The following is an 18,606-nucleotide window of genomic DNA, read 5'->3' on the forward strand; positions in this document are numbered from 1 at the left end:
CAAATGCATTCCTAGTGAATCATCATGCGAGTATCTGTTGCACTGTCACATCTATGGGCAGGTTCCAAACCCTATTCACATTTTATTCTTCACGAGGAAATGGGGTAACGTACTGAGAGTCGCTCAACAAGTCTGACAGAAGTAAACCTACTGAAGTGGAAGTTTTGTTTTGTGTTAAAAACACATTGAGTTTAATTTTGATCATTAATCACAAAGCAGGAAGATTAAACTTCAAATGTATTTAACACTCGATAAGCAACTTGGAAGATGAGGGAATCTCTTAACAACCCTGCATGCCATAAAGCATCAAAACATCGTATGCACAAGTCCAGAAATGGGATAGAATATGTAGCAAGGAACTGCAGATGCTGGTTTACACTGCAGACACAAAAAGCGGGAGTAACTCAGCGGGTCAGGCAGCATCTCTGGAGAAAAGGAATAGGTGACGTTTCGGATAGAGATCTTCAGAAGAGAAGTCTCAACCAGAAACATCATCTATTCCTTTTCACCTCAGATCTTCCAGAAATGGGATGCCGGATTCAAAATAGTACTACGAGCAGTCCATTGCATTTTGCAGGGTTTCATGAAAAATTATGAGATTCTGACCTCTTGGGTTTAGCTTCACTGGGATCTTAGTCAGCTGGAAATTAGGATACTAGAGCTTTAATCGGGCATGGATATTCATACATCTGCCTGGGGACAAAACTCACCAATCAGTTAACATTTTCTTACCCATGCATAATAAGCTAGACATTATCAAAACCTAGTCACTATTATCATGCACAAACTGGAGATAGAGAAAAAGCAAAGCTGAAATAGAGTTGATAAGGACCAGAGTCAAAATATTAGCCATTTTTAAAGTTAACAAATCCAACATACATCATCTGCTTATAATATCAAAAACTAACGTAACTATCCGGTTTTCAATTTAAAAAAAGTGTGCTTTATTTTTCAAGCAGAAATGTGACCTATAGTGACAATCTAATAAATCAATGATCTAATTATTTTCAAATGCTTCCAGATTATTGCAATATTTCTAATTACCTGCGACATTAAGCGTTTTCCTAGTGATAGGAATGTTATTTAGAAAGTGCAACGTGGAAATTACAAGAAGCACGTACTATACACTAAATCTTAATAGATACAATTATTTAGTCAATAACTTGTGGGATTATGCTGAAGTTTTCTACAGTGAAAGGATTTCAAAGCCTACCTGGAAATAGCCTGTGGTATAATAAGTACCGTTTGGTTCTTTTACCTTCGCTATGAAACTAAAATAACATAATCAATTAATGTTGTCATGCTTGAAAGGGTTCAGAGAAGATTTACCAGGATGTTGCCAGGACTCGAGGGACTGAGCTATAGAGAGAGAGGTTGTGCAGGCGAGGGCTCTATTCCTCTGGAGCGCAGGAGCATGAGGGGTGATCTTATGGAGGTGTACAAAATCATGAGAGGAATAGATCATGTAAACGCACAGAGTCTTTTCCCCAAAGTAAGGAAATCGCGAACTAGAGGACATAAGGGGGAATGATTTAATGGTAACTTTTTTTACACAAAGGGGGGTGGGTGTATGGAACGAGTTGCTGGAGGAGGTAGTTGAGGCAGGTACCGTCACAACATTTAAGTAACATTTAGATAAGTACATGGATAGGATAGGTTTAGAGGGGCCAAAAGCAGGCAGGTGGCTCGTTGAGATGGGGCATTTTGGGTCACGTGGGCAAGTTGGCCCGAAGGGTCCGTTTCCTCACAGTGTCTCATGACACAATTCTCTGTCATTGACAGCTCCCCATATATTCTACAAGAAAGCAATTCCAATATTTATGCCCAGGATAAAGCTGCAACGGGGATAAAATCCAAGCAGGCCGGACTTCCGATTTTCTGATCATCACCAGAGTTATCCACACCCTGGTGAATTGTACAGAGTACCTAGAGTTTTGTTACCTTAAAATGAAGCAAATGGAATGCAAGATGGAAATTAGCTTGGATACTTTTTTTAAAGTGTAAAATCCAAAGCATTTAAAATCTCTTTCAAATGCACCAATTATTTTTTGAATTGTTCAGCCAGGACATGAAGTCTGTGTACATATTTCTGAGACAGTCCCCACACGAGTCACCTCACCTAACCCACCTCCCCCACTCGTTTTGTCCAGACAAGGTCCATGCCATTGGCTGTGCTCCCAAGTACAAACTACTCTTTGATCCATATAATGTGCTTTATAAACCGCACCTTATGCATTTCTAATAATCACTGAACAAATAGATTCTGTTAATCATTAACTACTAGAATGACATTACATCACTATCAGATACCATTAGCTATCTCCCTTATTGGAGGGTAGCTAATGTTACCCCACTTTTTAAGAAAGGAGGGAGAGAGAAAACAGGGAATTATAGACCAGTTAGCCTCACATTGGTGGTGGGGAAGATGCTGGAGGTGTCAATTACAAAAGATGAAATAGCGGCTCATTTGGATAGCAGTAACAGGATCGATCCGAGTCAGCATGGATTTACGAAGGGGAAATCATGCTCGACTAATCTTCAGGAATTTTTGAGGATGTAACTCAGAAAATTGGCAAGGGAGAGCCAGTGGATGTTGTGTACCTGGACTTTCAGAAAGCCTTTGGTAAGGTCCCACATAGATTACTAGTGGGGTACCGCAAGACCAATATACATTAATGAATTAGATGAAGGGATTAAAAGTAACATTAGCAAATTTGCAGATGACGCAAAGCTGGGTGGCAGTGTGAGGAGGATGTTATGAGGATGCAGGGTGACTTGGACAGGTTGGGTGAGTGGGTAGATGCATGGCAGATGCCGTTTAATGTGGATAAATGTGAGGTTATCCACTTTGGTGGCAAGAACAGGAAGGCAGATTATTATCTGAATGTTGTCAAGTTAGGATAAAAGGGAAGTACAATGGGATCTGGTTGTCCTTGTACATCAGTCACTGAAAGTAAGCATGCACGTACAGCAGGCAGTGAAGAAAGCTAATGGCATGTTGGCCTTCATAACAAGAGGAGTTCAATATAGAAGCAAAGTGGTCCTTCTGCAGTTGTACAGGGCCCTAGGGAGACCACACCTGGAGTATTGTGTGAAGTTTTCGTCTCCAGATTTGAGGAAGGACATTCTTGCTATTAAGGGAGTGCAGCGTAGGTTCACGAGGTTAATTCCCGGGATGGCGGGACTGTCATACGTTGAAAGAATGGAGTGACTGGGCTTGTATACACTTGAATTTAGAATGATGAGAGGGTATCTCATGGAAACATATATTATTAAGGGATTCAGGACACATGTTCACCATGTTGGGGGGAGTCCAGAACCAGGGGCCACATTTTAAGAATAAGGGGTAGGCCATTTAGAATGGAGATGAGGAAAACCTTTTTCACCCAGAGAGTTGTGAATCTGTGAAATTTTCTGCCTCAGCAGGCAGTGGAAGCAGATTATCTGGATGCTTTCAAGAGTGAGTTAGATGGAGCTCTTTAAGAGGGATATGGGGAAAAGGCTGGAACAGGGTACTGATTGTGGATGATCAGTGAATGGCGGTGTTGGCTCGAAGGGCTGAATGGCCTACTCCTGCACCTATTGTCTATTGTAACTGCTTGGCTTATTGATTGTAAGATGAATGTTGATTCATCCACAATAATTCCTCATTGGGTCTATTTCAGTCAAGTCCATGCCTGACCAACCTAAATCTGATTATCTTTGTTTCATGCAATTGAAAGCATCATAAATACACTGCATAGGATTTTACATCACAGCAGTCGAGTTCAACTTGTGTATAAAGTCATGTTATTGCTCTTTATGAAACACTAGCATTTATGGTTTCTTTTTAAACAATAAAAACCGTTCTTGCACCATGAACTAATAGGCCAAATGAGTTATTATTTAATTTACAAAACTTGCTCTTTCTAGCTTAATCTCAATGCAGAGACGTTGAGATTCACACGACCAATTGTGTTTTTTTTCTTTCATTTAATGTTAGATTCCATAGATGTCACAACGTTTAAGAAACATTTAGAATAGGTTTAGAAGGATGTGGGCCAAATTCTGGCAATTGGGACTAGTATAGATGGGGCATGTTGGTCGGCGTGGGATAGATGGGCTCAAGGGCCTGTTTTCGCTCTGCATGACTCCATATCCACCAAGGAGTGGGTAATAAAAATTCTGATGAGTTACATAAATAACAATGAAGGCTCTAATATTCACAAGAGTAAAGGTTCAGTAACTAAACCCATCCATGCATACGAGTTTGTCAGCACCAATCGTTGCATGCCAGGTTTTTTTCTTCAATATTTTAATCAATTAGCAAGATTTGATCAGAAAACAACCTATGACTTTGGTAAAAAATGGAACTGCACATGCAGAAAAGCAGTGTAAGTCATTTACAATAATACACAAGCAAGCAAAATAAATTTAAAACAACTTTCATTGCAAAACTATTGACAATTAGAACAATTATATCATTTATTCTTAAAATGCTAATTCCAGAAGAAAAAAAAATAAAATCTGACCTCGGACTCAATGAATCATTATCGTAATAATATGGGGATGGGAGGGAAATCTGTAACACGGATCAGTTCATGATTGCTGCCTCAACTCCATGGGCTTTACAAACAAGATCAACATTCAGAGACACAAGGAACTGTAGAAGCTGGAATCTTAAGGGGGAAAAAAAAATAACATGCTGGAAGAACTCAGTGGGTGGGGCAGTATTTGTGGAGGGAAATGGATTGACGTCTCGAGTCGGGACCAATGGAGTGGGGGGATTTTTTTTGGTGGAAGGATTAGCGAGGTTCGGGGTGGGGGGGGGGGGGAAGGAAAGGGAATAAATGGAAATATGACCCACGAGAATGGAGGAGCATGGTGGGGGGGGGGGTAGAAGAGGGCAGGGTGGCTAGGATGGTGGGAGAAATGGGTTAACACTGGTATAGGAAGGAAGGGGGAAGGATTAGGGGCTATGACATGAAATTGGAGAACTCATTGTTCATACCATTGGGTTGTAAGCTACCCAAGTGGGAAATAAGGTGCTGTTCTTTCAGTTGTATGTGGTCTCACGGGCAATGGAGACCAAGGACAGAAAAGGCAGGATAGGAGTGGGAAAGGAGAGTTAAAACTGGATAGCAACCAAGAGATCCAGCAGGCCATGACGGACTCAGCGTGTGTGTTTGTCAAAACAGTCGTCTAGTCTACGCTTTGCCTTCGTCAAGGTGGCAACATCGGCAGCACCGACTGCAATTGATAAGGTTGGAAGAGGGGCCTGTGAATCGCAGTCTCGCCTGGATGGCCTGCTGGGATCGTCAATCAAATTTGCATGCAAAGATTATATGATGCCATTTCTCTCTGGCAATTAAAAATGTAAATGTAAGTTTGCTGTGAAATAACAATGTGATTATTATATGTATCCTAAGGTACTGATGGAGATACAAGGAACCGCAGATCCTGACTTACAAAAAAGATTAAGTGCTCCAGTAACTCAGCGGGTCAGGAATTGTCTCTGGAGAACATGGATAGGTGATGTTCTGGTTGGGAATGGTCCCAATCAGAAACGTCACCTATTCATTTTTCCCAGAGATGCTGCCTGACCCGCTGAGTTACTCCAGCACTTTGTGCCTTCTGAGGTACTGTTGAGGGGCTGGCTGGGGGAGGTGGCAGGATGGAGGAAAAAGGGATAATGGAGCTCGTCAATGTTTAACAAGAATTCTCTGCAGCTCTGTGGCAGTATTGCATCAGAGAACAATAAGAGACTGTTTCATAGCCACTGATCATCTATTGGGCGAGTAACAAAGTTGTCGGGTGAACAGTGCAAATGCACTGACATTGATTTTTAAAACACATTGAGAATATTGGCCTTTGCAAGGCGATCGGGTAACAGGATTCTACACTTGTATGTATGCCAGGAAGCAGCAGTCTGATATAAGCAGCTTCAACAATAATAATAATACCAGGCAATTTGGTAACAGATTTAAGAGAGCCTACAAATGACTATCACTAATCACCAATTAATTAAAAACTCAAAACTGGACTTTTTCTTCTTTTTTTTTTAAAGAAGCCTGCATCATTTATTAATACACACACTGCAAATGACTCAGTCTGTGACTAATATTGAATGCAATACATTTAGGGCAACTGTCTAATGTTTATGAGATTGGAGTTGCTGGAAAATCACTGATGTCATGGATATGAGGTTATGGGTTGACCTGTTCTACATTAGTTTTGCCATGGACTGGGGACAGGAAACCATGAGGAATAGAAACTGATGACTCAAAGTCTTCTAAAAGTCTGGCATCCAATAAAAAAAAACAAGATGGATTCAAATATAAAACTGAAGAATAGATAGCCCGCAGAATGTCCCAGAGCACTCTATAGGTGGCAGATTACTTTTGAAATGTATTAAGTGTTAATCTTCTTGGCATGAATGAAAGCCAAATTAAGCACGGGAAGGTTCCATAAATTACTATGAGATAAATGACTTGTTAGACTCCTTTTGACAGTTGTGTTTTCAGGGATGAATATTGTACAAGCTCGAGGAAAGAACTACACTGTTTTGCTTTTATGTCCGTTAGACCATAAACTAAGATCGGTTGGGACGATGCTATATTTGACAACACCGATGTTTAATTTTTAGTACAGAAATAAACAGTCATCGTAAATAATGTGCTTCTAGGTAGCAGAGTGAGGTGCAAATTCACCACCTTCCTCCAATGCACAAAAAGCAAGTCGAGGCCAGGCTGGGCAGAAAGTTAAAATGATTGCTTGCAACGCTCACGCGACCACCCCTTATTAAAAACAATAAACATATATAATTGGGGTGTTCAGTATGCACATCATCAACAAAAGTAAAACCTATTCAATTACTAAACATCCAAGTCACATCATGCTTGTGGCAATGCCTAACATGCTAACTGGTGCTGCTCTGTTATTAATACTATCCAGAAGTTGTGTGTTACGGTCACAAGGTTGGGTGACAGCTCCTACACAGCCAAAGCAGGGAGGCAGCTCTTTTGGGGAACAGGCCAAAGGAATCGTCATGGCCGCAGTCATGAGAGAAGCAATGCGGTGCAGTGCAGATTTACCCAGCCACCTTGGACAGCCGTGACATTCAGTCAAAACCCTTGTCCAAAAGTGTAAATCAACTATATTTAAAATCATTCACAAGTTACTGTAAAAAACAAGCACAATGCTAGGTAGGAAGAATTGTGTGCATATCTGACGGTCAACTTTTCAAATCGTTTCAATTCCAAGTCATAATAGTTAATGATACAGTGAGTGTAAACATAGTTAGATTCTCTAGCACTCTACAGGTGTTCTTAAATAAAATGTTTTAAACAACTGTCCTTCGATATGACGACCATCATTCACTTATCATAATAGCAGCTTATCATTATTCAGACACTGGAGTCATGTTTATGGCTTCATTCTCCCACCGCTCCGCAGTGATTAATGCCTGTGTGATCAAGTTCAGCTCTTCACACAGTGTCTCGTGACGGTAGCCAACTCGGATATCTGGGACGTTAGTACGGCGGATGTCATTGCTCTCAATGCTCTCCTTTTGATAGTTCGGCCCCAGCCAGTATCTCTTTATCTAGGATGCAAAAAGAAATGTAACAGCACAGGCTCAATTCTTGCACCAGCAGTTTAGTTTAGATTAGGTTCAGTGCAATTATAAACTAAGAGAGTGAAACATAACAAGATATGTTATCTGCTCCAATTAAAAACTGAGGAAAAGCACAAGGACTGCTGAGAAGAATGATGAATTAGAGAAGGTAAATTCAAAGTTTAATTAGGTACAGAAAACACAACTAGAAAGAAAGGGAAAAGAGCAATGGATGAAAATTATTAAATGGCATTTAAAAAATATCTTCAAAATTTAAAATGCTAGGGAATTAAATCCTACAGGTTTAATAGTTAACTCTTAAGTTCCACACAATTTCACAGGAGTGCCAAATGAGCATGTTTGAATAGGTTTATTCCATGGATAAACACAATGCACTGCTTAGTACTGAGCCAGGCATTTCAGAAAGGTCTTTGATTAGTACTTAACCAAGTTCACAGATTTTCACTTGGAAGTGGCAAGCATCCTGCAACTGTTTGATGGCTCTGGGCCTGTACGCGCTGGAGTTTAGAAGGGTGAGAGGGGACATCATTGAAACTTATCGAATAGTGAAAGGCCTAGTTAGAGTGGACATGGAGAGCATGTTTCCACTAGTGGGAGAGTCTAGTACCAGAAGGAACAACCTCAGAATATAAGGATGTACTTTTAGAAAAATTAGGAATTTCTTTAGTCAAAGGGTGGTGAATCTGTGGAATTCCACCTAGCCCCCAAAATCTTTCATTGTCTATGTACATCAACCATCTATATTCTTCTGAATCTATCATTCTTGATTAGTAATGGTGTCAAACATTATGGAGAGAAGACAGGGCTTGAGAGGGAAAGATAGATCAACTATGATTGAATGGCGGAGTAGACTCAATGTGCCGAATGGCCTAACTTTGCTCCTATGACTTATGAACTCTGCCTTAAAGAGAATGAAAGGCCATTTCCAATACTCCTTAAGATGTTTTAGATACCACATGAATGCAAGTAAATGTGGTCATGTTAGTCAATTATTATCTAATCACAAAATAGTATTTTGTTCGTAGCTAATACATTCTGTAATTTATAATCTTCAATCAGTTAGCAAAACAAAATTGGCCAAGATTATTCAGGTGTACGACTCCCAGTGAATCTTTTTATTGTACATACCTTTTTTTTTTTTAAAAGATAGGAAAGAATTTAAGAGTGGGAATAGTCATTAAATTTCAAGATGTATAGTATTTGATGGCTTCCAAGTGAATCTCAATAAACAGAAACACATGCTGTGAAAGTAATGAGGCCTTTGAGAGTTAATTAGTTTCCCCTTAGGAAGTTGTTACTTGGAGTTATTCCCTCAGATCATTATAACATTTGAAAACCATCTGTCATTTAAAACAAAGCAGCAGTTTGAAGGTAGCAACATGAGAAAAGAAGCATATATTTTCCCAAAAAATAAAACAGCAGTTTTCAAATTGGTAAGTTCCCAGTAATAATGCTTGAATGGGTTTGCACTCGAGGATTGACTGCATACACACTATTTAGTTGAGGATGGATAAGTAAGAAGAAAGGATCAATTTAGACAGGTATTTCATTGTCAGGAACTCTGGTGGTGCGCAAATAGATTAGATTTTGTTCATTTGCAAAAAAATATATAGTTAGTGTAGATTGCAGATTTCTGTCTATATGTAAAATATTCATGTTAATAAGACATGAGCAGAATTAGGTAATTCGGCCCATTGAGTATGCTCTGACATTCGATCATGACTGGTCTATTTTCCCCCCAACCCCATTCTTCTGATCCCTCTAACATTTGACACCCTTACTAATCAAGAACCTATCAATCTCCTCTTTAAAAAATACCCAATTGCCTGGCCTCAGCCATCCATGGCAACTAATTCCACAGATTTATCACCCTTTGACTAAAGAAATTCCTCTTCATCTCCATTCTAAAGGTACGTCCTTTTCTCCTGAGGCCGTGCCTTCGGGTCCTAGACTCTCCTACCAGTGGAAACATCCTCTCCACTTTCACTATTCAGTAAGTTTCAATAAGGTCCCCTCTCATCCTTCTAAACCACAGCGAGTACAGGCCCAGAGCCATCAAATGCTCCTCATACATTAACCCATTAAACCCCGGGATCCCAGTATTCAGAATGCCAAGAGGTTTACATTTTAAGTGCAAAATAACCAAAGCTTAACCATTCCTCCCACTGCTGAACAATTAGGCAAAATATCAGAGCATCAGCCAGCATTCTCTGTTGACCAGACTCCTATTCCCTTCCTTTTAATTATGGAGGAAGACATACCTTTCATAACTCTCAGATATTCAAAATCAATTTTACACCGAGCCTGACAGTTAAAATCTGTAAAGTTTTGTCACAGTTTTGGGGCACGCAGCAATAACTTTGTGTAGCATATCCCACAAGGCACACTATAATGGCGACTATACCGTTTATTCTAGTAATGTTACACAATAGACAAATACCGGCCAGGACACAAGGCAGGCTTAGCCGTTCCTTTTATAGATAAAATGATTGCCTACCTAGACTGGAAAGCAGGCATCAGTTTAATTGATTGAAAGATGCACCATGGAAACAAGCTCTTTGGCCCACCAAGTCCACACCGACCACTGATCCCATTCACACTAGTTCTACATTATCCTATTTTTGTAACACTAGGGTCAATTTGCAGAGGGATAATTAACCTACAAACCCCCACGTCCTTTGGGATGCGGAAGAAAACTGGAGCACCTGGAGGAAACCCACGCGGTCACAGCGAGTGTGTGTAAGCTCCACAAGAAGAGGTCAGGATCGAACCCGGGTCTCTGGTGCTGTGAAGCAGCTGCTCTACCAGCTGTGCTGCTGCGCAGTCCCAAATGTTTCATTTGAACCATTAGGCCTGTAATGGCATAGAGCTCCCTATGAATCTTTAGTCCAGATTGTCTGCTGCAATTGAACTTCAACCCAATCTTTTGACCATGTAGAATTACTAATGCCTGTTTTGACAAACGCACAGTATCTCTAAAAAGCCAATTAAATGTGAATGACATCTTATTGCGGTTTACCTTGTAAGAGAAGCCGCTCATTAGGACACTATTCCGTGCCAGCTCGCACATGTCGCAAGAGCTCAGCTTCCATACTTGGGCAGCTATGCTATACTCTTCCATCAGTGGCTCCTGAGAGAAAGCAGACATTTTAAAATCAGAAGTAGTGGAACAAATCACACATTTAAAAAGACCAACAACATACAAAGATTTTTAATAAAAGCAAACTGCAGAAACATAAAATACCTGGTAGTTCAAGCTGGATTTATACGTATAGAAAGTGGATTCACTTTTTATATCAATGACCTTTCATCAGAATCCACCAACTTTTTGCCTTTTCTTGCTGCCTGTGCTGCTGATTATAGAGATTGGTTTCTGTTTTTAAGCTGAAGGACACCAAAGTGGAAGTCACATTCTGAAGATGATGAAAGACGATATTGGTCGCAACCACTTAAAATCGGAAAAAGGCTGCAGGACAATTTAAGATTATTCCAAGTAGTGTGGCATCCCACCACCTATTTTATTAGTTACTGCTTCTGAAACAATTCATTTGTTCATCCTGGTCCACCACTGATTTTACGGCAACTGGTGATCTAGCATCTCCTTTAGTCCAGATAAAATGGGATTGGTTTCCAATGGTGTTTGGCAATCCATGCAGATTCAATGGGCCGTGTCGCGTAACTCTAGGATCTAAATCTTCATTTTGACTTTGAGTTTGAGCTACAGCATGAAAACAGGCCCTTAGCCCACCGAGTCCTTGACAACCACCGATCACCTGTACACTAGTTCCATGTTATTCCAGTTTCACATCCTACACACGAGGGGCAATTCATAGAAGCCAATTAACCTACAAACTCGCACTTCTTTGGGATGTGGGAGGAAACTGAAGCACCCAGAGAAAACCCAAGTGGTTACAGGAGGAAACTGGAGCACCCAGAGAAAACCCACGCGGTCATAGGGAGAACTTACAAACTCCATGCAGGCAGCACCCAATCAATCAAAGACTTTATTGTCATACAAAAATAACCAACAAATGCAAATCTGAACGATATTTTGTTACATCTGGCTCACCGTGCAACGTAAAATAACAAAAGGATAAAATAGATAAAAAGATAAAATAGATAATAGTGGCAGCACATTATATGGAATTCAAGCTTCTTCCCCCTGATGGCTCGGCAGAAGAAGCTGTTGCAGAACCTGGCCGTTCTGCTCCTTATACTGCGATACCTCTTGCCTGAGGGCAGCCGAGTGTACAGTCATGGTGGAGATGTGTGGGGTATTTTATAATGCTGTTGGCCTTGGACAAGCAACGTTTGCACGCAATGTCCCAGATTGAAGGAAGATAAGTCCCGATGATTTTTTTCAGCCGTCCTCACCACTCTCTGCACGGGTTTCCAGTCAGAGGCTTTGCAGTCCCCAAACCAGACAGAGATGTAGCTGGTCAAAATGCTCTCTATGGTGCCCCTGTAGAAAGTGGTGAGAACGGGATGGGGGAGGTGAGCTCTTCTCATCCGGCGCAGAAAGTGCAAACGCTGCTGCGCTCTCTTAACTAGTGATGCAATGTTTTGTCACCAGGTCTACGGGTTCGACCCGTAGTCAGGATCGAACTCAGGTCTCTGCCGCTGTGATGCAGCAGCTCGACTGCTATGCCACATCAACATTTTATTAATGTTGTTGTCTATGACCTGGTTACATTGTGGCAAGAGGTTGGCTATTATACATAAACTGTAGTTAAGAATCTGGTAACCGTCAGCGATCTTTACCTTGGTAAAGTGAAACTGTAAAGGATCATCAGTGGAGAGAGACACCATTAGGCCACGGGAGAGATACTCCGGCAGTGGGTTTCTATGGTAACTCAGAAAAAGGCTGTTGTTGCTCAGAGGAGACATTGCAATTCCAATCTGATCCAGGTAGTACAGATATTGTAGCACTGGAGCCTGCAACAAGGACACAGAGAATCAAGGTTCCAGAAATGTTAGAACGCATTTAACTTGACACTTTCTACACAAGTGCATTTCTTCGTGAAGAATGTGTGCACTAGAAACTAAACAGGCCCATATTAAACACTGAACATGCAAAACAACGAGCAACTTTCACTATTCAGGCAAGGCTCAGGCAAGCAAGTTACGGAGTCTCAGGACTGTCAGATCTTTTTATATCCTTCTCCTGCCCCAGAGTTCCAATACGCTGAACAATTATGCCTTCAGTTCTCCAACATTTTCCAATCAGAAAACCAGCTGGAGAATATGACAGAAGGAACTACAGATGGTGGTTGTGTAATATCTATTTTCCACATGGAAGTGGAAAAGGAAAGTTACTGGATTGAGTCTTTGTTTGAAGCACTCAGCAGGTCAGGCACATCTCTGGAGAACATGGATAGTTGTCATTTTGAGTTGGAACCCTTCCTCAGTCTGTAGTGGGGGGTGACAGCTGAAAGAGGTGGGGTCGGGTCAAAGCCAGGCAAGAGCGATAGGTGAATACAAGTGAGAGGGTTTTAATTGGTAGATGGTTGGACAAAGGCCAAAGATGAAAGATAGTGAGATAACGAGAGAATGGGCGTGGAATGTAAGGCCAGAGGAAGGAATATAGGTGGAAGGGGAAAGGGGGACCGGATTGTGGGAGAAATGGGTAGCGCATGATGGGGCATAGGGAAGAGATGGAACCAAAAACATTTTTTTTTTAATTGGTTAGTTACCTAAAATTGGAGATTTCAATATTCACACATTGGGTCAGAAGCTACACAAGCAAAATATGTGGTGCTGTTCATTTTGGTTGTTTTCATTGACTGCACTTAGAACAAGTACCATATAATACAAAGATTTTTAGCTTTTACGATAAACACCTTGGGTGTTTGAGCAACACGTTTGTTCATACCTTTCGAAGCAGAAGTCCATGAGAGATATTCTGTGAAAGCATGAATCCTGATATGAGATGGTGAATGGGGCCAGCCTCTCCGCAATGTGGCCGTAAAACAAATGTGTTGAATCCTCTTTTCCTGCAATGGGAATAGCATTAATGATCACAACTCTGCCCTGACAATCTTCCAAAATTCAAGCATCAAACTTCTCACTCAAAAAGTTTAAAGGTCTTTGTTTGAATAGAATGGCTAAAAAAAAGGATATATTGATCGGATGAGAAGAGATCAAACTGGGAGGCGACACCTGTGGGGAACTATCACTACTTCAGGCATGTTGGACCAAAGCTTGTGAATGTGTTGTAAAAATCACATATTCTCAACTAATGCAGGAAAACTATTTTTCTTGAGTTACACCAAATACTATAATCAGTGGAAAAGCAAAACCCATTAATCATTTTAGTAGTAGCATATGTTTCTGATTGGGCATACCTCAAAGCAAATCTCAGAAAAACACAGAACTGTTAAGGGCTAACCATTATCTGTGACTATATTTTACAAACCTGTGGAAGAAACAGAAACCAAGATTTGCTTTGCGGAATTTGATTTCCTTTTCATTTCTCTCTAACAAAAGAATGTTACTTCATTCCTGCATTAATAAGGAATATACAGATTTTATCACTGCTGTATGGTCTGCGGGAGAATTTCATATCATCAGTTTGCATTCAGACTGATCGTAGGGGGAAGGAATTGGAAGCAAGAAAAGACCAGGAGTGCAATTCATTTTTCTTGAATTATATGAATCAACTAAACTTGACCCAAACCACAGGACTTAAATTATTTTCTCTCCCACATATGATCCAATGCAGAGGCATTTGCAGAAAAGGTTAAAAGAACATCCTATGCTGCATCTGTCCCCCTTATAATAATCTCAGCACAAAGGATAAATGGTAATACCAAGTAAATCCTTATCCTGTCCCAAATAAATTGCTGAGCTGGGTTGGTTTGCCAGTCAGACATGGTTGGCCTTGAACTAGAATGTTTTAGTGGATTAAACATCCAACTAAACCAGGCCTACACAATTAGGTACTGTTGGACTCAATTAGGTTTCCAGGTTCAGATTAGATAATTGCAGATGAGATTGCAAGGCAATTAGGACCCAGCCAGTGTCTGAACAGACGAACTTATCAACAAGGTACACAAAAATGCTGGAGAAACTCAGCAGGTGCAGCAGCATCTATGGAGCGAAGGAAATAGGCAACGATTCGGCCCGAAACGTTGCCTATTTCCTTTGCTCCATAGATGCTGCTGCACCCGCTGAGTTTCCCCAGCATTTTTGTGTACCTTCGATTTTCCAGCACCTGCAGTTCCTTCTTAAAGAACATATTAACAAGATGACTTATTTTGTCAGGGAAGTAGTAACATATAGATTATATGAACACGAGTAAAGACAATTCCCTTCAATACTCTAGGAACTGTAGAAATAGCGCGGAAGCTCTTACTTGCGGAGATGATTCAACACCGTCATGTTGGCGTACATATAGTAAAGGTAATAGGCATATGGTGGGTTATCATCTTCTGTCCAATTCACAGGCAATGGGCTGTCTGCTTTGAAAATTTGTTGTTCTGGTTTGGACTCATCATCGACACTATCAAAGCCCACAATCTGTGAAAGCATATCATCCCATTGATCACTTACATTTCTCCACATCTTTCCCTTTACAGCCATTAAAATGGTGGATGAACAAAGTTTTACAATTCTTCGTTAATTAATTGCGTAATCCCCTAAAGATAGCAATATTTGGTTGTATCGCAGTGGTCCCAGTGTGATACAGTGCAGTCCAGGGTCAGAGAAAAATTGAAATTTCCATAGGCCACCTAACACAGCAACACTCGAGTCAGAAATGTGTCTTATAGGTGCCTGTTTGGAACAAGTTGCCTGGGAAACTGGTAAGAGTAGACACAATAGCAGCATTTAAGAGGCATTTAAACAGTCACATGTGCAGGCATGGGATAGGCCATTTGCAGGCAGATGGAATAGTTTTAAATTGACATAATTGTCTGCATAGGCGTTGCGGGATAAAAGACCTGTCCTGCACTGTTCTACGTTTGATATTCTATAACAATGGTAAATAAAATTAATCAGTTCATGCAAATATTGAAATTTCCAAAAACACACATTGCAACAGGGTAGATGAGAATGAAAAGAAATAGTGACTAGACATTATTCTCAAACTAATCACACCATAAATCTACTCGGTAATAATCCGTTCCAAAAATGTTCAACTTTCCAAAGCAGGACGCAGAATTGTCCACTATATTTTTTCACTATGATTATTAAGTTCATTTAAATTGGTCTTTAAATTAGCTTATGATATTCAGCATCTTTTTATTTGTCAAAATATTAGCGCTACAGCCCGATCTAAGTGATCAGAGCACCCAACACAAGAAAGATTCAAATTGAACATAAAAAAAACTACATAAGATATTTCTCTCCAACAGATATTATTTACATCAAACAAAATAAAAATATTTAAAAACAATGCAGCTGTAAACGCCAACGTTGGTACTAACTAAACAATATTCCAACTAAACTGGAAGTAACTGGATTTTTACGAGAAACATAATGCAAAGTTGTTTCTGTTCCATTTCTTCTGGTAAATCTGAATAATAGCCATTGTCCCACTATTTTTTAATTTACTCACGTGCTGAAGGAACAGATGAAGCTCTGGGTGACTGCGAGGATTAATTGTCGCTTCAAAAATGGGAATAAATATGTTCTCCAACATATCTTGGAAGTTGCTCAGCTGTTTCTTTGTACGGAAGACATCGCTGAAAGCAATTGAATGCCAAGTTAAATAACTCATCGTTTCATTGATTTGACAGCATCCATTATCGCAGCAGACAGGTTAGATTTATACCAAAGCAATTATCCCAAATGGATTTAAACAAAGTAAAAGATTGGCTTAGAGTACATAATCAAATGCTTATTAATGTTCCTGTAAGATAGATCAGTAGTTGAACCCAACAAGTCCCTTGTGCACAGCAGCTCGTAAAGCTGAATGATGTCCAAGTTTATGCTATGAACAGATTACAAATGATTATTAATTGAAATAAAGATGGAAAGCTGACCCCGAAGAGCCATTTTGTCTTCAGAATTTGTTTGGATTTGCCTGGCAACAAATCACTAAACAAATGCATCCAAATAAAAACCATTCCAATAGCAAAGCTCACTTACACCATTGACCCCAGCTTAGTATATACTGCATTTTCTACATAATTCTACCAAAGAGCTGTGATGAACAATTTCCCTTTCTACAGGTTCAGCTACATGAACATTTTGCTGGGATAGCAGAGTGATGCAGCAGGTAGAACTGCAGTCTCACATCTCCAGCAACCCCGGTTCGAGTTTGAACTCTGGTATTATCTGCGTTGAAGTTTGCATGTTTGCCTGTGGCAATTGTAAATGACCACCTGTATAGGTGGTGGTGGAAGAATGAGGAAGAGTTGATGGATATGTGAAAAAGGATGGGTTATAGGAAAACAAGTGGGAAAATGAAATTGATCCTGTGGCTGGCATGGGCAATGATCTGAATCACCTCCTCTATTCCAGATGAAAATGTGTAAAAAAAAAATATGGTGTCTAAATATCACCAAAAAATCCATTTGGTTGAGAAAGTACTTCAGGCACTGTAAACTGAAGGAAACAACCAACTCTGCTTATTAATGGAGATATACACAAAGTGGTGGAGTAACTCAGCAGGTCAGGCAGTATCTCTGGAGAAAAGGACTAGGTGACATTTCGGGTGAACCTACCTGATCTCCTGGTTGCTGGACACTTTAATTCTCCTTCCCATTCCTCCACAGACCTTTCTGTCCTCGGTCTCCTCCATTGTCAGAGTGAGGTTAAACGCAAATTTGAGAAACAGCATCTCATATTTCAGTTGGACAGCTTACAGCCCAGTGGTATGAGTATTGATTTGTCTCACTTCTGGTAGCCCCGGCATTCCCTCTCTCTCTCTATCCCTCCCCCACGCAAGTCGCACCAGCTTCTCATTTTCACCCTACAAACAGCTACCAATGCCCTGTTTCCTTTATCATCGTTACTTTTTTTGCACATCATTCATTCATTGTTCTTTATCTATCCACATCACCGTCTATATCTCTCGTTTCCCTTATCCCTAACCAGTCTGAAGAAGGGTCTCGACCCGAAACGTCACCCGTTCCTTCTCTCCACAAATGCTGCCTGTCCCGCTGAGTTACTCCAACATTTTGTGTCTTTCTACAGCTTCTTCCCCTTTATAATGAGTGGTACTTCCATAAAGCCAAGGACACAATCCTGATCTTCCAATTTACCCCATTGTGGACATTGGACTTTTTCTCTGGAACTGTTATGCTACAATACTTAAAAACAACATTCTGCACTCTGGTACGTTTCTTCACGCTAGCTGTTCTGCATGCGTTTGGCTTGATAGCTTTTCATTCTATCTCGGAACAAGTGACAGTATTGAACCAATGCTCTGTCTTAAGAGCTCAATGCTCTTAAGACAGTGGAATTGGTTGTAGACTTTAGGAGAGCTCCCCCTCTCCTCACCCCACTCACCATCAACAACACCACAATAACATCTGTGGAGGTTTTTTAAGTTCCTCGGAACCATCATCTCCAAGGAACAAGTGGGGGGGGGGGCACCATCGACTCCACAGTCAAAAAGGCACAACAGAAGATGTACTTCCTGCGGCAGCTGAGGAAGCACAATCTGCCACAGGCAATGATGGTCCAATTCTATACGGTCATCGTAGAGTCTGTCCTCACCTTCTCCATCATGGTCTGGTTTGGCTCAGCCACCAAGCACGACACCTGGAGGCTGCAGCGAATCGTCCGATCAGCTGAGAAGGTTATTTACTGCAACCTTCCCTCCATTGATGAATTATACACTGCAAGGTCCAGGAAGCGAGCGGGCAAGATCATCTCTGACCCCTCTCACCCTGGCCACAAACTCTTTAAATCGCTTCCCTCTAGAAGGCGACTCTGGACTGTCAAAGCTGACATAAAAACAGCTTTTTTCCCCCACGAGTAGTAGCTCTACTCAATAACCAAAAATCTGTAGCCTCCTTTTGCTCTGGTATTTTATTTAATTC

General features: G+C 40.7%; 1 protein-coding gene across 3 annotated transcripts in view; it reads right to left on the bottom strand.

Annotated features, from left to right (window-relative positions):
- Nucleotides 1-5,989: 5,989 nt before the first annotated feature.
- LOC129708898 (AMP deaminase 2-like) overlaps nucleotides 5,990-18,606 on the bottom strand; it is a 104,412-nt gene continuing 91,795 nt past the window's right edge. For all 3 annotated transcript variants that reach the window (XM_055654948.1, XM_055654947.1, XM_055654949.1), the window contains exons 13-18: nucleotides 16,173-16,299; nucleotides 14,970-15,133; nucleotides 13,488-13,608; nucleotides 12,377-12,550; nucleotides 10,635-10,745; nucleotides 5,990-7,582 (exon numbers count right to left, since the gene is read on the bottom strand). In XM_055654948.1, the coding sequence (XP_055510923.1) occupies nucleotides 7,382-7,582; nucleotides 10,635-10,745; nucleotides 12,377-12,550; nucleotides 13,488-13,608; nucleotides 14,970-15,133; nucleotides 16,173-16,299 (898 nt within the window). In that variant the 3' untranslated portion in view covers nucleotides 5,990-7,381. The remainder of the gene's footprint in view (nucleotides 7,583-10,634; nucleotides 10,746-12,376; nucleotides 12,551-13,487; nucleotides 13,609-14,969; nucleotides 15,134-16,172; nucleotides 16,300-18,606) is intronic.

This window comes from Leucoraja erinacea, chromosome 24 (assembly GCF_028641065.1).
Source record: "Leucoraja erinacea ecotype New England chromosome 24, Leri_hhj_1, whole genome shotgun sequence".
In the NCBI taxonomy this organism is placed as follows: domain Eukaryota; kingdom Metazoa; phylum Chordata; class Chondrichthyes; order Rajiformes; family Rajidae; genus Leucoraja; species Leucoraja erinaceus.